Source organism: Bubalus bubalis, chromosome 7 (genome assembly GCF_019923935.1).
Source record: "Bubalus bubalis isolate 160015118507 breed Murrah chromosome 7, NDDB_SH_1, whole genome shotgun sequence".
Classification (NCBI taxonomy): Eukaryota; Metazoa; Chordata; class Mammalia; order Artiodactyla; family Bovidae; genus Bubalus; species Bubalus bubalis.
Genome location: NC_059163.1, coordinates 91055327 through 91079205, shown reverse-complemented (window position 1 = coordinate 91079205; position 23879 = coordinate 91055327). Strand labels below are relative to the sequence as shown.

Sequence of the window (23879 nt, the reverse complement as noted above, 5' to 3'; positions counted from 1 at the left end):
GCTTAAAGGCTTTTCTAAACTATTAATGATATGTAAAAACAAATTAATGTGCTAGAGAGAAGACAATTATCTTTTCTATTTTCTCCAGAGAAAATATTACAAAATTGTTGTCCCATAAAAAGGCAACTGAAGGGAATGTAGCCCCAAAAAACCTGTAGAAAAAAGAGTATTACAGTGATATAGCAGCAGAGTCTGTGCTCAAAATGAACATTTTCTCCTCTTCTCCATTTCCCTCCAAATAAAATTCTTCTTTTTTTTTTTCTCCCCATCCCCAGCTCTACTGAGGTATAATTAACTGACAAATAAAAAGTGTATATATTAACTTGAACAAAGTGATGGTTTGATATCTGTATACATTGTGAATAATAACCACAATCAAATTGATTAACACATTCATCACCTCATAAAGTTGTTTTTTTTTGGTGTGGTTAGTCCAGTTAGGGAGAAGGCAATGGCAACCCACTCCAGTACTCTTGCCTGGAAAATCCCATGGACGGAAGAGCCTGTTAGGCTGCAGTCCATGGGGTCGCTAAGAGTCAGACACGACTGAAGCGATGCAGCAACAGCAAGCAAGCAAGTCCAGTTAAGAACTGCTAAGTCACTTCAGTCGTGTCCAACTCTGTGTGACCCCATAGACGGCAGCCCACCAGGCTCCCCCGTCCCTGGGATTCTCCAGGCAAGAACACTGGAGTGGGTTGCCATTTCCTTCTCCAATGCATGAAAGTGAAAAGTGAAAGTGAAGTCGCTCAGTCGTGTCTGACTCCAAGCGACCCCATGGACTGCAGCCCACCAGGCTCCTCCATCCATGGGATTTTCCAGGCAAGAGTACTGGAGTGGGGCGCCATTGCCTTCTCCGAGTTAAGAACTACTCTTAGCAAAATTTCAAGTACTACTAACTATAGTCACCGCACTGTACATTAGATCATCAGAACTTTTTCATATTATAACTGAAAGTAAGTTTTGACCAACATCTCCCCATTTTCCCCATCTCCCAGTCCCTGGAAACTACTGTTCTACTCTGGTTCTGTGGATTTAACTTTTTTAGGTTCCATATATTAGTGAGATCATATAGTATTTGTCTTTCTCTGACATTTCATTTAGCATAATGTTCTCTCCGTTTATCTATATTGTCCATATGGCAGAATTTCCTTCTATTTTATAGGTAACTAATATCCCATTATGAATATATGTATGTCATCTATATATAATTTTCTTTGTCTGGTCATCCCTTGGACCCGTTGAATTGTTTCCATATCTAGGCTACTGGAGAAAAGGGAACCCTTGTACCCTGCTGGTGGGAATGTAAATCGGTACAGCCATTATGGAAATCAGTATGAGTTTCCTCAAAAAATTAAAATAGAATTACCACAGATCCAGCAATCCCATTACTAGATAAATATCCAAAAGAAATGAAATAAGTATCTCAGAAACATATCTGCACTTGCTCGTTTATTGCAACATTATTCACAGTAGACAAGCTAAATCTCTCATTGGGAGTACTAGCAAATACTAGCAAATTTCCTTCTAGGACTCAGGTAAAGTAAATTACTTCCCATGCAGACTTATTGTTTAATGTGTCACTCTCAGTGAAGAGTAATGGTATTTTGAAACGCAGATGCTCATTAACACATATGAATAAGCCTTGACCGATGACAGTTTTTGCTATCATAGAAACTTACCTTTTTTTTCAATAAAGAAAGGCGATAGTCATCAGGTGAGATTTGCCACTTGTTGGATTGTTTGCCAACTAATTCATTATTCAAGCCTCTTGCAGATTTAGCACATAAAAATGGAGCATGCCCAGTTAAATCTGAATTACAGATAATAAATAATTTAGTATAAGTACGTCCCAAACATTCTAGGAAAAAAGAATGTGTGACCCATGCAATACTTGGGCCATGTTTATACTAAAAAAGGGCTTCCTCATAGCTCGATTGGTAAAGAATCCGCCTACAATGCAGGAAACCCGGATTTGATTCCTGGGTGGGGAAGATCCACTGGAGAAGGAAAAGGCTACCCACTCCAGTATACTGGCCTAGAGAGCTGCATGGAGTGTATAGTCCATAGGGTCGCCAAGAGTCGGACACCACTGAGCGAATTTCACTATACTAAAAAAAATTATGTTGTGTATCGGAGAATCATATTTAACTGGGCATCCTGTGTTTTGAAAGTTGGACTAGGCTCCTTTTAGATGGTTTGTGTTTGTTTTTACAAACAAAATGTCTCCAAGTCAAACATGAGATCTCCCAATCACAGGGAAGACTAAGAACTTTCACCTCCTTCAGTTAAACCCGTGCTTCAAAGAAGAAGCCACTTGGGCTGTGGGCAAGACTGTCCCAAAGAGCTCTGGGTGGGTCACCATTTTAGTGAACCGCAAACCTCTGGGGCCTGGGACGACCACAGCCCAACGCCTTAAGCCAACTGAGAGGTGGCACCTCGGTGGACCTGTTTGTCTTCCTCCTCTCTGCTCAGTCCACGAGGGAAACTTCCAGAGAGCCCCCGCTTCTCCCCAGATGGCCGTGGCTCTTCTCCGCTCACCCCGCCTCGCGGGCTGGAATGGAGCAGACGGCCCCTAGGGCACCGAGGACCCAGATTTACTCGCGAGTTTTGAAATCAGCCCGCAAGGTGCAAGGGGGCCGGCCGCCTTCATTCCAGAAAGGGCTTACGCGGCAAGGAGGCCGGCCCAGCATCCGCGCTCCCCCTCGAAACCCGAGATGCGGAGGGCGGCTCCCTCGCGCTTCATTTCCACCCCTCCCTCACCCGCTTTTCAAATTTTGGTCGGAGGAGAGAAAACAGCCTCGCGCCGGGGTGCGCGCGAAGACGAGCCGAGGGGAGACGGACACACCCTCCGGTCAGCCCTCCCCGCGCTGCGCGGCGCCAGGAGGCGGGGGCCCGGCGAGGCTGCGCCGACTGAGAACGTCGGCTCCCCGCGGCGAGGCGCCGACGATGGCCCGTTGACTGGAGCGGGAGCGCTGCGCCCGGCGGGATGATGCTCCGGAGGGGCCCCTGGCCCTGGCGCGCGCGGCTGCTGCCGACCCCCGGAACCCAAGGCCGGGCGCACCCGCGGCCGCCGATGCCCCAGGTAAGCCCGAGCCCGGGGCGAGGGAGGCGACTGGAAAACTTTGCGTGGGGCAAGTTCGGCGGGCGCGAAAGCCCGGCGGAGGGACATGCCTTGCGTTTTGCTGGATCGTCCGCCCGGCTTCGCGGGCGGGAGGACCCCCCCGGCAAGTGGTCGCCCGGGCTGCGGACGCGGGCCGGGTGTCCACAACCGGAGTCACCCCCGGGAGCCCAGGGCGGCGGGGACGTGCGCCGGCGCATCACCTCGGTTAAGTTGGGGTGCAGGGACCGTGAGGCTGCAGCTCGGGGGTGGGGGGCAGCACAGATACCCCGGGAGGCAGTTTGTCGGCGTCCAGACTGCTGTCTGGAATAAGTTTTCAGAGCCGTTCTGCTGTCGGCTCGATCATCGGTGCCGAAGGGGGCTAAGGAAACGGTAGGGCGAGCTGGAGTACTGCCCCGAGTGAGCACTGTGGTAGGAAAGCGAAATGTCCATCCTGAAAACCAGCAGCACCTCCCTTTCGAAGAGGGAAGAAAAACTCGCGTTTCGTTCCGAGACTCGAGAGGCGGGTGAATCATGAGTGTGTGCTGGTGAGTAACAGTTGGCCTGACACGGTTGTATGTGGTCTGTGTGGAACCGTCGCTTGGAGGAGGAGGGGGGAATGGATGTGCCCTAAAAGAGGTAAGGAAGACGGGGAGACAGTGCTGGTAGTAACTGGGATTGCGGCGGAGCGGATAGGACCTCAGGTGCCCTAACTCCGAGCCTGATGAGGAAAGACAGACTTTTTAAATCGAGCCTTCCAGGTGTGTGCGGTTGGGGAGCGCGTGGTTTGATTGAGTTCCTAACACCGCCTCCCAACCTCATAAATCAGTTTCAGATTGTTAACGAGAAAAAGATGTGCTTTTCCGTTCGGTTGTGCACTGTAAAAGAAAAGCGAAAAGTGATGCCGTAACCATTTTCTTGTCACTTTCACTTCCTGTTCATTTTTTTCTTTTTTCTTTTCGTCTCCAAGTCTCTCAGGGCTTGAAATGATGAAAAAAAAAATCTTTAAATGCCTTCCCTAAAAGTTTGAAAGAGAATGAGGAAGGACATTTTGTGCCTTATAACTAGGAAAAGGGCAAACTTCTTAAGATGTGAAATGGTAGACTTAATTGGAGAGAGGCTTTTTTTCATTTTGTGAAATTTGTGTCTTAGTATAAATGTTGTACTTTACAGTCAAAAATATACCAAATAGTAAAGCAACCCAGTACAAGGACCGCCCCCCCTTCACTATATACCATTTAAATTTAAATAACTGAGTCAGTTTTCTGTTAAATCCATTTAACATTTTGAGTAGAATGTTTATGGGTCCTCAGACTGGCTGCTCTTTCTCAGATTGTCAACTCTAAGCTTTTTTCTCCATGTTTCCCACCTGATGCTGTCCAAGGAGTGCCATTGCATTCTTCAGCAGGAATTGGGTGCTCATTTAAAGAGATCGAAAATGATACCGTGGGGCTTACTTGGCTTAATTATAGGAGAACTCTGGTTAGCACTTTGCCTCTGTGTAATCATCTGAAGAAGCCTTATGTTTGACTGTTTCTAATTTGCAGATTTTTAAGTCTTCACTGTGCTGTTAAGTCAATTTGCTGAACTTTAGAAATGGAAATGCTTCCATCGTTTTACTTGTCTAATTGAAGACCCCCAAAGAATAAAGAGAAGTTTTGAGTGTACTTCTTTATATGCTCTTCGAAATTGTACCATGAAGAAACTGACAGAAATATCTTGGCTTCCTGGAGTTTTAGTTAGGGCTGCTAAACCATTTTCTGTAAATCAAATTAACTGATTGTGAAGGACATCTTTCATTCTAAGATCTCACTGATTTGTGATTGCCCCATTTGATATGAAAAGTCCTGTGACTAAAGACAAGCATTATTTCTCTTTATATCTTGTTGTAAACATTCAGATCCCTAGAGCCTCTGAAAGCAGCAGGAAAAAAAAAAAGAGTGATGTATGTGACCTGACAGCTCATAAAATCCTAGCTTGCAAGGACTTGTCATTAATAGTATCTCAAGTAAGCATTCCCAATTATATTTGGCCTTTTCTGAAAGTATGAATGTGCCTTACAGGAGCATTTGGTGACTAGAAAAATAGTTTATATGTTTCACATGGTAGGTGAGTAATTGCAAGTATTTGGCGGGTAGAAAGAAAGTTTGTCAACATGAGTATCTTTAATATAGCTGAATTGCTTTTTAAAGGACACATTTAGTCTGAGGCATAAGAGAGACAGAGCACGCCGTGTTGCCTTTGGCTGGGCATGGCCTAGCATCCACAGTCATGTTCAGAGGTGGAGGGGAGTGGAAGGGGGTCCCACATCTCTGCTTGTCTCCTGGGCTGTGGCCGAGTGGTTGTCGGGGCAGCCCACGGCTCCTGCTGGCCTTTCTGTTTCCTTCGAGGACACAGCTTCGAGTGATCATGCTGCCTAATGAATTAATCACTAAACAGAAAGCGCCTGCCTTATTGTGCCTTCCTTAATTTGGGTCTTCTGTTACTTGGTTGAAGAGATTCCCTGATGTGATTTCAAGCCACCGGCACTGTATGTAAAATTTTAAAAAATCAAGTGCACTTTGCAGAGAAGTTAAGTATTGCCTGTGCTTCCGCCCCCGCCCCCCCCAACCCCTAGAAACAAAGCATAAACATGTTTCAACTCAGTTGTGTCCAACTCTTTGTAGACCCCATGGATTGTAGCCTACTAGGCTCCTCTGTCCATGGAATTCTCAAGGCAAGAATACTGGAGTGGATAGCCATTCCCTTCGCCAGGGAATCTTCCCGATCCAGGGATCAAACCCTGGTCTGCAGTATTACAGGCAGATTCTTTACCATCTGAGGCACCAGGGAAGGAAGGCTTTAATGCCGCCACCAAATGTCAATTTAGAAGTTGTTTTCATCTTTAATAAACGTGTCATTCTTTTGATACTTTCCTGTGATTCTCTGTCACGTGTTTGTAACTGGCAAGTTATAGTCTATAATCCTGGTTTCAGACCTGTCTCCTGGTGACTGTGCTTACACTGGGGAACAGACATGGATGCTTTGGTCTCAAAGTAATTCTAGACCGATTTGCCTATTAAATGTTAAACATTGCTACTTTCCCTGCGCTTAGGTATTAGTGCTGGGTTTTATTTATTTTTTAAAATTTTACTGTTTCTTGCTGGTTAACAAGATTCTGTTTTACAGCAAGTTCTAAGTTGAAAAATCATTTTGTAGCTTGACAGATAAATATTCAATATTTGTTGAATGCGGTCCTTATGAAACTGCAGTAGAAAACCGGAGGCTAAATATTGGTTGATCAGTAGCTGTGTCAATGAAATGTGTTTACTTCATAGAATAAAAAGGAGCAGCTGATTTCGTTGGTGTTAAGCAGTTGGAGCGTTGGATGGTCAACCCGGCCCTGCCGCCACTTAGCTCCTGACCTTAGCCAAGTCATTCAGCCTACTTGAGCCTGTTTCTTTCCCTTTTCAAAACAAGATTTGTCTAAGTGGTCTCAAAAGCCTTTTTCATCTCTCAAATTGCCATTTTATTATTTTTACCACGGGTTGTAAATACACTGTTGAGTAAAATATTGTCAGCGTCAGAATACTTAGTGGTTGCAAATCCTCTTTTATGATCTTAGGCAGTCAGTAAAGTGGCAGTTTTAACTAATGATTTTAATAACTGTTTTCCCCTTTAAAAAGAAACTGGAATTTATTTGATATGGGGTGAGCATGGCATAGTAGTATTAGGAATTATGATTTGTCATGTTCTAATACTTAATTCTGTCATTACTAGTGATTTCATCTGTGAAATGTTGTTTTTCAAGAGAATCTAGCTTTAGAACCGTAAACCCATTATATAATAGACATCTTGGCCTAACCTACAGGCTAGAAACCAATAGATATTAATAATAAAATAGCATTATCTGAGCTGTATTCGAGAAGTATCTGATTTTTTATCCCATTTAACTTACCACGGTATTAATCTTCCTGGTTTTTAAAACAAATGCCAGCTCTTTTTTCTGAGCTACGTGTTTAGACTGCATGGTGTGGGATCCACCACCCAAATGTTTTACTCAGCTTTCTTCACTGGCATACCTTTTAAGAAACAGCACTGTAAAATGTGGTGGTCAGTTAAGAGGCAGCTTTTCCAAGGACCTAGGGAAGATACTACTGTCTAGCCTTAGTCTTAGAATTGGGTTTCCCCTGAGCTGATTTGGGGTTTATTATCCAGACAGTGAAGTATACAGCCAGGGGTGTTCACTCTATGCTCTGGCTGCCAGAAAGCCTTAAGTCAGATTTTCAATCCACCTTCTAACAGATGGGAAAGATCTTATGACGTGCCTGCCTTTTATGTATTTACCATACTCATTTACTATACTCAGAGAGGTTTCGTCATCTCTGCCTTCATTTTTCCCTTCATTCATATCTTAACCCATTTTTCTGTAATTAACTTTTAATGGGGAAAAGTGGTACATAAAGGTTTTATTAAATTTTAAAAATCAGCTCTTTGGTGTTTTAAACAAATACGTTCAAGGGCTTCCCTGATGGCTCAGTGGGTGAAGAATCCACCTGCATTGCAGGAGACGTAGACAATCCCTGGATTTGATCCCACAGGTTTGATCCCTAGGATCGGAAGATTCCCCTGGGGGAGAAAATGGCAATCCACTCAGTATTCTTGCCTGGAAAATCTCATGGACTGAGAAGCATGGTGGGCTACAGTCCAAAGGGTTGCCAAGAGTCAGACCCGACTGATCGACTGAGCACAGCACCGTTGATGACAGAAGCATGGCAGATCAGTCTGCTGTGCAGTCTCCTTGGTGCTTCACCCATAGAAAGTGCACCGCACATATTGAGTGTATTGTATTGAGTTGCCTTAAGGATCTACTTTTGATGCCATGGTTTTCTTTTTTGTTTTGAAATATAATTGACAAGTGTGATTGTCTCTTAAAGGCAATAGTACTGAGGTTGTTGACTCTCGTCTCACCTTTTTGCTTCTTATTACCCTTACCTGTCCTAAATCTTCCTAGCTCCTCCTTACCTCCACTGGGTAAGCCTCACCTGGGTAAAAAATAGAGTTTGTGTCAACTCTTTATTCTGAGTTTCCTATTTAACTCATAAATGGTGCCATTTGATTTTACATTGTTTTTACCTTCATTTACAGGAACAGAAAGCGTGCAGTCCAGGCATTTGTTCAGCAGCTTTTTGGGGGACAATTAGAGCTCTATCTAGGATTCATCGGCTTGGTGCTGATGAGAAGTGATGTGTGAAACCTGCACTGTCAACAGAGTCCATTGAAGAGACTTCTCTGAATAGATTTGAGGGCGGGAAATAGGGAACAGTGGAAAGAGAGGCAAGAAATGGAGCAAGAGTTGAAATCGCAGTAGCCTGTGCGCAGAATCAAGAAGTGGCATGAAACATTGAACCTCATATCAGGAAACTGACAGATGCACAGTTTTATTGTGGTAAACTTAAGGGCGGAAAAAGTCTTCAAGATTGACCAGGGTCGGAGAAGGAAATGGCAACCCACTCCAGTGTTCTTGCCTGGAGAATCCCAGGGACAGAGGAGCCTGGTGGGCTGCCGTCTATGGGGTCGCAGAGTCGGACACGACTGAAGCAACTTAGTAGCAGCAGCAGCTTTTGTTCTGTCTTGTACAGAAAACAGTAATAGTGTCATTGAATATGTTTTTTTCAGAACCATATATGTCTGTAACATTAATACTTCCTTTTAAGACAAATATAAATTCAAAAGAGATTTTATTTAGAGAAACTGTTCTAATTAAAATTGTTTTCCTTCACGCTAAGTGTATATTTAGATTCATTATTGTTGAGAGAAAAGAATTCACTGTAAAATAATGCCAACCTATATAATGCTGTAATAAATTATTTTGTACTTAAAAAAAAAAAAAAGATTAACCAGGGTCACAATGAGTCTGGCTTTTCTACCCGAGGTTCTTATTACCTGATTGAGTAAGATGGTTTGGTTTATAAAACTGCTGTGGACACAGGTGGTAATTTTAGTATATTTAACTCCACTGGGAACTCTCAGTTATTTTGTTGTAGGAGTGTTTTTATACTGAATGTGCTGCTTAAATTACATTTCTGAGACTGAAGGATGAATTCTCTTATCTTAAAGCCCTTAGGTATGACAGTAAAAATAAATGCCCTTAGCCTGATTGGAGGAAAGAAGTTATACATTTTCTTGACAAATCGTTGTTATTTTTCTGACTGCGTGTTTATTTGTGTGTGTGTGTGTGTGTTCATGTGTGGCTGTCTCTTTGTGTCAGATATTTTGTTTGTTTTGCTTTGAGTTTCACTAGTAGCTCAGTTTAGTTGCTTAGTCACGTTTGACTCTTTGCGACCCTATGGACTGCAACACGCCAGGCCTCCCTGTCTATCACCAACTCCTGGAGTTTACTCAGATTTATGTCCATTGAGTTGGTGATGCCATCCAACCGTCTCATCCTCTGTCGTTCACTTCTCCTCCTGCCTTCAATCTTTCCTAGCATCAGAATCTTTTCCAATGGAGGCCAAAGTATTGGAGTTTCAGCTTCAGCATCAGTCCTTCCAGTGAATATTCAGGACTGATTTTCTTTAGGATGGACTGATTGGATCTCCTTGTAGTCCAAGGGACTCTCAAGAGTCTTCTCCAACAGCACAGTTCAAAAGCATCAATTCTTTGGCACTCAGCTTTCTTTATAGTCCAACTCTCACATCCATACATGAGTACTGGAAAAACCATAGCTTTGACTAGATGGACTTTTGTTGGCAAAGAAATGTCTCTGCTTTTTAATATGCTGTCTAGGTTGGTCATAACTTTTCTTCCAAGGAGCAGGTGTCTTTTAATTTCATGGCTGCAGTCACCATCTGCAGTGATTTTGGAGCCCCCCAAAATAAAGACAGCCACTGTTTCCACTGTTTCCCCATCTATTTGCCATGAAGTGATGGGATCAGATGCCACGATCTTAGTTTTCTGAATGTTGGGTTTTAAGCCAACTTTTTCACTCTCCTTTCACTTTCACCAAGAGGCTCTTTAGTTCTTCTTTGCTTTCTGCCATAAGGGAATCTGTAGAAAATCTGCAATCATCTGCACATCTGAGGTTATTGATATTTTCCCCAGCAGTCTTGATTCCAGCTTGTGCTTCATCCAGCCCAGCATTTCTTATGATGTACTTTGCATATAAGTTACACAAGCAGGGTGACAATATACAGCCTTGACGTACTCCTTTCCCGATTTGGAACCAGTCTGTTGTTCCATGTCCAGTTCTACCTGTTGCTTCCTGACCTGTATACAGATTTCTCAGGAGGCAAGTAAGGTGGTCTGGTATTCTCATCTCATCTCATCTCTTTAAGAATTTTCTACAGTTTGTTGTGATCCACACAGTCAAAGGCTTTCGCATAGTCAATAAAGCAGAAGTAGATGTTTTTCTGGAACTCTCTTGCTTTTTCGATGATCCAATGGATGTTGGCAATTTGATCAATGGCTCCTCTGCCTTTTCGAAATCCAGTGTGAACACTAGTAGATGAATGGGATATTTGAAGAGGGGATTTTTAAAAGCTGTCGATGAAAAACTGCTTTTTCAGCCAGTAATGTAACTGAAATACAAGTGTGCATTTTTATTAGAGAGACTAACAGTAATGTGACCATAAACCTGAAATTTTGTTTTAGAAACTGTGTGCAAACAGAACAGCCTAGTGCTGGCTGTCTAAGCCCTTGCTCGAGGATGTTTGTCATGGCGTTTTACAGTCTGATGACTCATTTCTGTAACTCTGCTTTGGGAATGTTTCAGAGAATGTGCCATGTAGCAGTTTTCATTTTTTCAGGCAAATGTATGGTTTACTTTGACCTTGTAAATACGCTTTTGTGGGTTTGCTGTTAGTGAAACCAAGGTAAGCAAGCTTTGAACATAAGCTACAGTTGACCCAGAAATCATGTGTTTTCATCTCTCCAGTCCCACTTTCTACTGCATGCTCTGCAAGGCCCACATCAGCCACAAGGGACTCCTACCTCTTCTTGTCGCTTGTCCCTGTGGCCTTTATGACGTTCCTCTGGCAACGTTGCCCCCGATCACTCTCCCTTTCACCTTTTTGAAGTCTCGTCCTCCAAGGCTGAGTTCCAGTACCCGCCCACCCTACCCCAGTCTTTATGCAGTCTCTGTAGGTCTCTGCCAGCAGAATTAATTACACTTCCTTTTCACTCCCACAGTACCTGCCGTACTGGAGAAGGGAAGGGCAAACCAGTTCAGTGTTCTTGCCTTGAGAACCCCATGAACAGTATGAAAAGACTTCACTCTAACCTGCATTAGCATTAGTTGGGTTCATATGATTTTCCCATGTGGATTCTCTCAGCCCTTTGTGGTCAGAACTGTTTCTCCTGATCTCTGGCTTCTGCCCTGTCACAGTAGGTACATAATAAATGCTTATTGGGTAGAGGAATGAAGGGCTGAATGATAAAGAACTCAATATAATGTAGGTTACCTTCATGGTGCATTCTCTTCAGATCTGACCTGCTCAATTTCCTCTTCCCCACTGACTCCAGCCAGGGAGATACCTAAAGTGTTCTTACCTACCTCTTGCAATTTGACCTTTGAATGTTGAAGATTGTTTTAAGGTTAATCAAAATAATCTTCATATATCATATTTACATTAAAGCTGTGGTTTTCAAGTAGATTTTGGTTCATTGTTTTGTTTCAGATATGCTTTCATGTCAGGCTTTTTAAAGGACATAAGTCAACACGCTTTAATGAAACATAAATTTTGTCAGGATAGCCTGGTGTGTGTTTTCTGGGCTGTTCCGTAAGCGTGGTGGTGATTTTGGGTGATTCCTTACATTGGGGAAGGCAGCGCTTTTCTCTACTGATGAGAATGTTCGTAAATGGAATTCTCAGTGCATTAAATCATACTGGTTTTTGTTTTGTGACGTGCTATTTTGTGATTGCCCGAAATTATGAGTGTTAGTACTAAAAGCTCTGGAGAAGAAAATGGCAACCCACTCTAGTATTCTTGCCTGGAAAATTCCATGGACAGAGGAACCTGGAGGGCTACAGTCCAGGGGGTCGCAACGAGTCAGCCACGACTGAGCACATCAGCACTAAAAACTTAATCATTAAAACTTCAATAATTTAAAATGATAATCCCCTTAAAATCCATTATAAAATGGGAGTTGTGGTTCGTGCTAGGTCTGAAAGCTTGCAGAAAAGATCCTTAAAAATTACATGGAAGACAATGTAGCTATACATAAAAGAGATACATGTTTATTCACCATTTGGCTTACGAGAGTCAAATATCAGAGACAGTAAATACTGGAAGAATTCAGAGAAGAAACAGCATTAGAAATTGAAGAGATGAAAAGAGGTGAGATTTCAACTAAGCTCTGAGAGCAGGGGGTGAGGAAGAGGTTAGCAGACACATCTAGAGTAGGAAGAAGGGGTATAAGCACAGAGAGCTGGACTCTCAGAGGAACTGGGAGTCTAGTAGGCCCTCTGATCAGGTGGCAGGAAGCTTTCTCTGTGAAGTATGGTCCTTGATTTGACCTGGACTAGAGTTTTAAATGCCATGTTAAAACCTTGTAGAAATTACGTTTATTAAATTAAAGTGTATCACACACTGATATCCTGTAGTTGGACATTGATTCCTAGGGTGTTAATAGATGATATAGAAGAAACAAATTGCCTGCTCTTTTAAGTCTGAAGAATTCTGGGCTAAGCCATACCAAGTTAGACGTGTTCCTTCGCTACACACCTTTGCTGTTGGGCATCAGAATGATCTGAGAGTGGGGAAGAAGTTGATCACAGCCCTCTGTTACTCCACAGCATTCCTAATAGCTTCTGTCAGAAGAGTGGTCTGTAGGACACAATTTGGGGAACACTGCACTAAAAAATTAGATTGGGGGTGGAATATGTTGGAAAAAACAGGTGAAATCCTCCTAGTTCCTAGCCTGCTTCCTCTGGCATCACTGTCTTGGCACTCTGGCTCTAGTGTATTGGACCATTCCAAAATGTGGTGTTCTTCAGCCTTCTTTGCAGCCAGCTCATGACTAAGTTCCGGATAGCCCGCATGGCATAAATGTGTAATTTCTGGTCCACATCCTTAATTAGGAGACTGATTTCTGTTCTGTCTTCTACGTTTTTCTCCCTCCCATGGGCTGGAATGTGGATGTGGAAGGGATGGGCCAGCTGGACCCTGTGGAGGCACATCACCCCCTAGGTGATGGTGGAACAACTAGATAGAAGGAACCTGGATCCCTGGAAGGCGTTAATGCCTCTTTCCCTCCACTGCCTACCTACCAGAAAAGGAAACATTTCTGGAGCCCCATGTGCTCTTCGGTCTCTTTGTTACAACAGCTTAGCTTGTGCCTTATCTTGTCTAGTGGAAGAGCAGACTGGCTGAAAGTCTCTGAATGGAGAGATTAAAGCAGAAGAGCGAGAAAAACGGGGAGATGAGCCAGAGACGTTATGAGGCGGATGCTGTTGGAGGCTCTCAGAAAGCAGTACTCCAGATGCCCAAAGCATCGTTGCCAGTGGTTGAAACCCGAAGTTGAAAAACAATATACGGATGGGATATGTTTTAAAGACTGTAACAGTTTGCCTTGTGCGGCCTTCATCCACTATGCAGCCGCTCCATTCCTGGTTAAAAGTCTTCCTTTGGCTTCATCATTTCCATAAAACCTGTCTTGATTAGTAGATGGAAATCACCTTTCCTCCTTTTTTTGAAATTGAGATATATTTGATCTATAATATTACATTAGTTTTAGGTGTATAACATAATATGATATTTGTATATATTATGAAAAGATCATCACAATAAGTCCAGTTAACATCCATCACCATGCATAGTTACAAGTTTTTCTTCACATAATGAGAATTTTTAGGACTTACTGTTAACAACTTTCAAATATACAATGCAGCATTATTAACTGTAGTCACATGCTATGCATCACATGCCCAGGACTTATTTATTATATAGCTAGAAGTTTGTACCTTTTGGTCTCCTTCATTCATTTCACCCACCCCTCAAATAGCAGTATTTCCTTCTTTTTTATGGCCAAATAATATTCCATTGCACTGTCGTTATCCATTCATCCATTGATGGACAGTAAGCTTATTTCCATGTCTTGGCTACTGTAAATAATGCTGCAGTGAGCATAGAGGTGTAGATATCTTTTCTAACTGGTGTTTTCAAATTGCTGGATCATAGGGTAGTTCTATTTTTAATTTTTTGAGGGCCCACCATGCCATTTTCTGTAGTGACCGCACCAATTTATGTGCCCACTGACAGTGCAGAAGGGTTCCCTTTTCCTTACATCCTCTCCAGTACTTACTTCTTGCCTTTTTGAAGGGAGTCATTCTAATAGGTGGGGCTTCCCTGGTGGCACATGATAAAGAATCCCCCTGCCAATGCAGGAGACGCAAGAGATCCAGGTTCAACCCCTGGGTTGGGAAAATCCTCTGGTGTAGGAAATGGCAACCCGTTCCAGTATTCTTGCCTAAAAAATTCCAGGGACAGAGGAGCCTGGTGGGCTGCAGCCCATGGGATTGCAAAGACCTGAACATGATTGAGCATGCATGCATGCAGGCACCATTCTAGCAGGTTGAGGTGATTCTTCGTTGTAGTTTTGATTTCCATTTCTCTAATGATTAGTGATGTTGAGCACCTTTTCATGTCCATGTTAGCCATCTGTATATCTTCTTTGGGAAAATGTACATTCAGATCCTCTGCCCATTTTTTCCCTATCTTTCCTTCCTGTGTCTGCCTAGTTGACTCATTTTACTACTCATTAGGGCTTTTTGTGTATATATCTTACCAGCATGAGTATTCATTTTCTATGTACACTAATAACTCCTAAAGAGTAAGTAGCATATCTTTTATATCCTTGGTAACGTGTATATACATATATATGTTTGTTTATCTTTGGTTTTCTTATTCTGCTAGTTCAGGTGCTTGTAATGGTGCTAAATGAATGAGGCATAAGAAGGTAACTGCCATTGTCTTTATGAGACGTGATGTTGGCCTGTACCAGCTGTTGGTAAACTTGTAAAGGTCCAGATGGTAAGTATTTTAGTCTTTGCAGCCTGTGATGTCACAGCTGCTCAGTGTTGCCATTGCAGTACAAAAGCTGCGTTATAGGGCATGGCTATGTTCCAATAAACTTTATTTACAAAAATGGCAATAGGCCAGATTTGGCCCATAGACCATAATTTGCCAGTCCCTAATCGGTAGACTCCATTTTTGGCAGTAGTCATAGAGATGCTATTCTAGGAGATGAATCTGGATTTAGCAACCCAGTATATGTATAATGGGATGAGACCAGTGACTTCATTAGTAAGGAACAACCACAAAGTCCTGGTCACTTTACATGGAGCTAAAATAACAGGCACTGGTAGAACGGACAAACAAGAGGAAGAATATGAAAACGGGTAGGAATTCCAGCAGTTTTCCGTGATTAGGCTTGTACCTGACCATGAAGCCATGGTGTCTGGCACTTGAGAGCAGGGAAAGAATCCATGGCTGGGACTAAGATGATGAGCTGCCATCTGAAGCCAAAGGAAGAATCAGAGTTCTGGGGTGAGTTCTCATTCCTGTGGGAGATGTGGCATGATGGGTGAGAAGGTGAAGATGTGGCTGAGTGATGTTCAAGAGGCAGTGCCCTGGCTCAGGGTTTATTCCAGTAGGTTATTTCCCTTTGGGATTATTAAACCATGGGCGCCACTTGTTTTTCGTCTGAACCCAGTGTTAGAATTTGCAGTCATTATGTATGTTTCTCCTCACTTTTCCTTTCGCAGAAGGTTTGATGCAGGATATAGGAAGCTCGGGGATGGTGCACTGGGATGACACAGAGGGATGGTACGGGGAGGGAGGTGGGAGGGAGGTTCAGGATGGGGAGTACGTGTACACCCGTGGCGGATTCATGTTGATGTATGGCAAAACCAATACAATATTGTAAAGTAATTAGCCTCCAATTAAAATAAATAAATTTATATTTTAAAAAACCCAACAAATTAAAAAAAAAAAAAAAAGGAATTTTCTGTTACCTAAGCTGTGCTGCTGAAACAAAAGACCCAAAAGTCCATGAACTTCTGTATGCTTTAAGTCACTATTCCCTCTCTCAGGAAATGCATCTGCAGTAAGCTTTGCAGGTCAGCAGTAACTCTGCTCCATGTAGTTGCTCAGGGACCCTAACCTGACCAGTCCCTCTGCCGTCTTCAGAATGTGGCTTCCAAACTCAAAAGAGTGTGGAAGGGTTTTTTCCAAGGCGTTACAGGCTGGGCCTGGCAATGCCACATAATGCTGGTGCTCATGTTCCATTGAATATTTCATTGAATGGGTCAGATGCCACCCTGAGCTGCCAGGGGGGCTGAGAGATGTGCTGGGTGGGAGCCACATTCCAGCAAACACATGAAAAGCGTGGAAAAAGGGAGATCGAATTTTAGTGGACGTTTAGCTTTTGGGCTGTAGTCCCCCTTGGCCAGAAACAGGACAGTTTTGCTTTTTGTGGGCACTGAATTGTCAAGGCTCTATTCTGCCTTGTTTATATGGTATTCCTCAGCAGCAGAGATTTTCAGAGAAACTTTTTTTCCCCTTGGAAAACTTAAAAAGGAAATGCTGGAAATGGAGCATTTTTAATTTGGGTTAGAGCAGGAACATTTGACACCTGGTCAGCTTCATTATAAGCTGCCCTCAGGGCTGCAAGTCTATAGGAAAGGGTGTGGTCTCACTTATACTTGTTAATCTAAGGAAAAGAGAAAAGTAAATTCTAATGGTTCAATTAGGATTTGAAGCCAAGTTTGTGCAGTGACACCTGATGAGGAAAAGAGGTGAAGATGCTGACAATGTAAGTCTCGGGGAAGGACTTACTGTAGAGGAATCATGGTCATTAATAGATAAAGGAGCTGTAGTGAAAGTTATGAAGTATCATGCATATCTAATATTTGAGTTTAGTGGCATTTTGTAGGCTAACCTATTATAAATATGGTCTAAAACAGGGAAATCTTGGGTAGATGCGTGTGTGTTAATCAGTCATGTCTAACTCTTTGTGACCTCATGGACTATAAGCCACTAGGCTCCTCTGTCCATGGAATTCTCCAGGCAAGAATACTGGAGTGGGTTGCCATTTCCTTCTCCAGGGTATCTTCCCAACCCAGGGATTGAACCTGGGTCTCCTGCATTGGGGGCAGACTCTTTACTGACTGAGCCACCAGGGAAATAGATACTTAGGATGGTTGAAAGATGCAACTGAGTCTTAGAGTAAAATGTATCTTAGTATATAACATAATGGCTTCCCAGGTGGCTCAGTAGTAAAGAATTGGCCTGCCAAGTTGGAGATGGAGGTTCGATCCCTGGGTCAGGAAGATCCCCTAGAGAAGGGCATGGCAACCCACTCCAGTATTATTGCCTGGAGAATTCTAGGGACAGAGGCTCCTGGAGGGACTGCAGTCCATGGGGTCACAGAGTCGGACATAACTTAGCGACTAAACAACAACAACAATATAACATAATACTGAGACTAATCTACCATAGGTCAGGACATATTCAAAAAGAGTTATTCATAGGACCTTGTATAATGTCTCCTCACCACATTATTTACTGAATCACATCTTTGTAATCACAGACTTTTAAATTTTAATTTGTCAGGTTTAGTGATACCACTGCTAAGTCACTTCAGTCGTGTCCGACTCTGTGCGACCCCAGAGACGGCAGCCCACCAGGCTCCCCCGTCCCCAGGATTCTCCAGGCAAGAACACTGGAGTGGGTTGCCATTTCCTTCTCCAGTGCATGAAAGTGAAAAGTGAAAGGGAAGTCGCTCAGTCCTGTTCGACTCTTAGCGACTCCATGGACTGCAGCCCACCAGGCTCCTCCATCCATGGGATTCTCCAGGCAAGAGTACCGGAGTAGGGTGCCATTGCCCAGTGATACCACTGTGGAAAGTAAAGTGTTAATTGCTTAGTCGTGTCTGGCTCTTTGAGACCCCATGGACTGTAGCACTCGGGGCTCCTCTGTTCATGGAATTCTCCAGGCAAGAATGCTGGAATGGGTTCACATTTCCTTCTCCAGGGGATCTTCCTGACCTAGGGATCGAACCTGGGTCTTCTGCAGTGGCATGCATTCTTTACCATCTGAGCACCAGCGAAGCCCAATAGCACTATTGATCAACCTTAAATGCATAACTTTGACTTTGGAATATTAGAAATGTTTTACTTTCTCATTGCTTTTCATGCATTTCAACACAGTTATTGCTTTATATAATGAAGTACAAGATTTTCGTAGATTCCTATACATTCCTTGAACTTGGACAATATATTGTCCATGAAACAGTAAATGAGACTTCAATGAAAGAGTTGTTCAAAGGGCTATTTTGGGAGCCAGAGAATTTATGTCTTTGAACTCTGGTGTTGGAGAAGACTCTAGAGAGTCCCTTGGACTGCAAGGAGATCAAACCAGTCAATCCTAAAGGAAGTCAACCCTGAATTTTCGTCGGAAGGACTGATGATGAAGCTGAAGCTCCAGTACTTTGGCCACCATTGGAAAAGACCCTGATGGAAAGACCCTAGAAAGCTTGAAGGCAGGAGGAGAAGGGGATGACATAGGATGAGATGGTTGAATGACATCACCAACTAGATGGACATGAGTTTGAGCAAGCTCCTGGAGATGGTGATGGTCAGGGAAGCCTGATATGCTGCAGTCCATGGGGTTGCAAAGAGTCAGACATGACTGAACAACTAAGCATAGCACACAGCACATTGCTTTAAGAATAGTAGGGGAAAAAAACAATTTAGCAGTGCTAGAAGAAAGCAGTCTCTCTCTTGATGGGGGAGAAGGAAGTATACGATCAGTAAATCCTACTTGATAGTTGTGTGCAGAGATCTAGGCGTTTCAGTTGACCCGCAAGCCACCTTTGAACACTGAATTTCCAGAATGCTAGTGTGGCTCCTAACTCATTGAAGGGAGATGCAGAGTGTTAATCACAAGCAATAGTCCTGTTACACTGCACCAGGCTGTCAGACCATATGAGGAATTATGTTTTGTTACTGGGGCAGGGCTTTGGAAGGGATGCTGCCAAGCTGGTGGAAGGGAGGTGCATCCAGAAGGCAGTTAAGATGATAAGGATTTATATCAGAGATGATTAAAGGGACTGGATGTGTTTAATCTGGTGAAAAGAAGGTAAAGCAGAAGCAAAATCTTTGTTTTCAAACATCGGAGAAGGTATGTGAAAGATTTGTCATTCTGTGTTGCTTCAGAGCAAGGAAATCACTCCTAAGATTGGGAAGAAAGGGTGGGCAGAGTTCAGCTTAGTTTAAGAAATCACATATATTCTGCTTGTTCACTGCTTTTAATTGAAGTATAGTTGATTTACAATCTTATGTTTGAGATGATTTGGTATTTTTATATACTCCATTCAGAGTTATTATAAAATTTTGGGAATATAAAATACATTCCCTGTACTGTACATCTTTATATCTTATTTTAGACCTATTGGTTTATACCTCTCAGTCACCTTCACTTACCTTGCCCCTCCCCTAACCCCTCCCCCACTGGTAACCACTAGTCTGTTCTCTGTATCTGTGAGCCTGTTTTTGTTATATTCATTGTTTTATTTTTTGGATTCCACATATAAGTGAAAAGACAGTATTTGTTTTTCTCTGACTCATTTCGCTAAACATAATACTCTCCAGATCCATCCATTTTGTTACAAATGGAAAGTTTTCTTTCTTTTTTATGGCTGAGTAATGGTCTATTATATATGTATGTGCTGCATCTTCTTCACCCATTCATCTGTGGATACACACTGAGGTTGCTTCCATATCTTAGCAACTATAAATAATGCTGCTGTGAACACTGGAGTGTATATGTTTTCAAACTAGTGTTTTCATTTTCTTCTGATTTATACCAGGAAGTGGAATTGCTAGATTATGTAACAGTTCTTTTAACTTTTTTTGAGATCCTCCATACTGTTCTCCATAGTGGCTATTCCGATTTACGTTTCTACCAACAGTGTACCAGGGTTCCCTTTTTCCACGTTCTCACCTGCATTTATTTTTGTTGTCTTTTTGATAATAGTCATTCTGACAGGGTCAAGATGATACAGCTCATTGTGGTTTTGATTTTCGTTTCCGTGATTAGTGATGTTGTTGAGCATCTTTTCATGTGCCTGTTGGCCATTTGTATGTCTTCCCTGGAAAAATGTCCATTCGGGTCTTCTGTCCATTTTTAAATCAGATTGCTTTTTTAAATATTGAGTTGTAGGAGCTCTTTGTATAGTTGGGATATTAGTGCCTAATCAAACATCATTTTCAAATATATTCTCTCGCAGTAGGATGTCTTTTTTGTTTCTGTTGATGCACGATATCTGATTAGATCCCACTTGTTCATTTTTGTTTTTGTTTTCCTTGCCTGAGGAGACAAAGTCAAAAAATATTGCTAGGACTTTTGTCAAAGAAGGTACTGTGTATGTTTTCTTCTGGGACTTTTATGGTTTCTGGTCTTAGACCTTTAATCCATTTTGAGGTTATTTTTGTTTATGGAGTGAAAAAATGTTCTAATTTCATTGTTTTACACGTGCCTGCTTTCTCAGCATCTCCTGTTGAAGAGACTGGGTAGACTGCTCCTTGAATTATCAGACAAACCTCAAGCGGAAGCTAGAGAGCACTGGAGGAGCCTCTGGTGCTGCAGGAGCCTGCTCAGTGCAAACACCGGGAACAGGAAGCAAAACTCCTTTACCTCCGTCAGTGCCTCTTTAGCACCTCCCACTGACAGAACTTGAGGGCCAACCATCAAAGGAAAAACAGTGAAAGAACTCAGGTTCCTGTTCACAGAGCAGTGAAAGAGGGTGAATCTGGAGCTTATAGGCGTGAGCGTCTGGCCATCACAGGCGGGGCGAGGCAACGCCTGTGCAGGGCTTGCAGCGCGGCCGCACTCGTCGGGCAGGCCAAGGTGCGCAGGGAGACAGACCAGGCTGCGGTTGGCGCGGGTAAAGCAGTGGTCGCTTTGATTACAGTGCGATCGCCTAGACCAGGAATCAGGGAACTTGACTGTTTTGGGAACAGAGAGTGCGATCCAAATGGGAGCAGGTAAGGCAGAGAGAGATTAAAAAAAAAAAATGTATGAGACATGTAAGTGCAGGGGGCAGTTAGACTGAGTAGATAGGACGGCAAGGGGTGAAAGGTGGAGAAACCAAGAAGTAGGCTGAAGTGGGGGTGGTTAAAACCTGAGTGGGGTCCAGGTCAAAATGGGAGGTCAGCTGAGGTGAACTCTGAGGTTCCTTTTATACCTATTGTTCTGTGTCTCTCAGGTCCACAGCCTCTGATATTCGTCACAGAGTCAGAAACTGCTGTAGCCTGACGGTTGATAAACCCAAACATTTAGCTAAATATTTGTCCACTGCTGTGCATCCCTTGCTGACCACCCCTGCCATCTGCCTTCCCCACCAAGAAAAAGCTTTGGATTGCTTATAGTGTATTAACTACTTAGCTGAGGTGGTTTGTGTTTTGACTCTTTATGTAAATGATATTAATCTTTCTGTGAAGCCTGGGTTTATAATGTTTGCTGTGAGGTTTTGCTGGAAGTGATCCAGGTGTGCTGTTGACAACTGGTGTCCATTGAAGCTTTAAGCGGGGATGCTCTTCTAAGAGGCTATAACAGTTTTTCACATACAAAATCCACTTTATAATGAATCCAGGCAGTTTCATTTAATGAGTTATTCTACTTAGTGGGATTGTGCCTCCATTTAATTAGCGAAGTCTGAATTTGTGGCAGTGACTAAGCTTTGTAATCAACAGTTGTTTTGATGCCTGCAGTTATGTGGAAAGATCCAAGTGTAACCTCTCTTGCAGAGTAATTATATCACCTGAATGTATCTTTGGAACAGAATTAGGATGAAATATGTTATTATTTGTAATTATCCTTACTGAAAGCTATTAGATCTTAGAAAAGGTTTCATAGGCACAGCAGTGATTGTTAAAACTACCAGTATTATATTTTAGCATAGTAATGGTCTTGGTTTTGAAATTTTAGGAACCGCTGTTATGGTCTCAGCTGGTCATCTTGCTTTCTCTGGAAATTTCCTTGCTCTTAAATACATGATTATAAGAGAACTGGTCATCTTAGTAGAACATGGCTTTCATCCAGTTGGTCACCTGACTGAGGAAAGGGGCTTGAGTGCAGGATTGCCATCTCTGCTGGCTGCTCCTTTGAATAGTGGAGTTACATGCTTGGAGCTGCTCGGTAATGATCGTTTTCTATCGTGTACCTGGAAGCAGTGCAGAGCATTTTGTAGTGATAAAGCAGATGACACTGGCATGCAGAGAAAAGGAGGAATGAAACATGGATCAAGAGGACTTCCTAATCTCAGTATGACACTCCAGTCCCTAGTTCTAGTCCATTCCCAAGGCTCAGCTGAATCCTTAATTTAGGCCATATGAGAGACTTTAGCCATGAAATTAAAAGACTTGCTTCTTGGAAGAAAAGCTATGACCAACCTAGACAGAATGCTAAAAAGCAGAGACATTACTTTGCCAACAAAGGTCTGTCTAGTCAAAGCTATGGTATTTCCAGTAGTCATGCATGGATGTGAGAGTTGGACCATAAAGAAGGCTGAGCATCGAAGAATTGATGCTTTTGAACTGTGGTGTTGGAGAAGACTCTTGAGAGTACCTTGGACTGCAAGAAGACCAAACCAGTCCATCCTAAAGGAAGTCAGTCCTGAATATTCATTGGAAGGACTGATGCTGAAGCTGAAACTCCAATACCTTGGCCACCTGACTCAAAGAACTGACTCATTGGAAAAGACCCTGATGCAGGAGGAGGAGGGGACGACAGAGGGTGAGATGGTTGGATTGCATTACCAACTCAATGGACATGAGTTTGAGCAAGCTTCAGGGAGTTGGTGATAGACAGGGAAGCCTGGTGTGCTGCAGTTCATTGGGTTGCAAAGAGTCGGACGCGACTGGGTGAGTGAACTGAATAAATGTATGAAAAATAGTAAGTATAGAAGTGTTAGTCACTCACTCGTGTCCAACTCTTTGGAACCCCATACACTGTAGTCCACCAGGCTCCTCTGTCCATGGAATTCTCCAGGCAAGAATACTGGAGTGGGTTGCCATTCCCTTCTCCAGGGCATTTTCCAGACCCAGGGATTGAACCCAGGTCTCCTGTGTTGCAAGCACATTCTTTACCATTTAAGCTTCCAGAGAAGCCCAAAAAAATGATAGTCAAAAAATAAAAAAACAACAAATAGCAGAGAAAAACAGATACTCAAAGCTTAAAACATGTCATGATGCAGGAACTCTTCTGTACTGTTAGTGTGTGAAGTGATTGTATAATTTAGTCCCAACAGGAAACAGATGGCTCAGTTAGATAAGGCTAATTAGAGGAGGGTTTATACATAGAGGGCTGTTCACAGCATTTGGGGTACAGGGGAACCACGAGGGCTGGTGCAGTAATCCTGGGATGGTGGTGGTGGAGGTTGGGGTGAGGTGGAGCCAAGGCCACCTCAAGGGGTGTAGTGGCCCTGAATTGAAGGGCCCAGCCAGACAGTGACTCAGAAATTATTTTCTTATTGGACCTTTAAGTATTAACATTCATTAAAGCTGAAATTGCAAAATTCTCAGTCTTACTGGTCCCGCTTAAGACTTACTGTGTTTTATTAACTCATTTTTAATGAAGAAGCTGGCTTCCCTGGTGGTTCAGATGGTAAAGATGCAATGCAGGAGACCCATTTTGATCCTTGGATTGGGGAGATCCCCTGGAGAAGGGCATGGCAACCCACTCCAGTATTCTTGCCTGGAGAATTCCATGGACAGAGGAGCCTGGCAATCTATAAGTCC

General features: G+C 43.0%; 1 protein-coding gene across 1 annotated transcript in view; it reads left to right on the top strand.

The window, feature by feature from the left end:
- The first annotated feature begins 2749 nt into the window (after nt 1-2749).
- The window catches only part of MCUB (mitochondrial calcium uniporter dominant negative subunit beta), a 96482-nt gene continuing 75352 nt past the window's right edge, over nt 2750-23879 (top strand). The window contains exon 1 of the mRNA XM_006052212.4: nt 2750-3082. Coding sequence (XP_006052274.1) covers nt 2987-3082 — 96 coding nt within the window. The 5' untranslated portion in view covers nt 2750-2986. The remainder of the gene's footprint in view (nt 3083-23879) is intronic.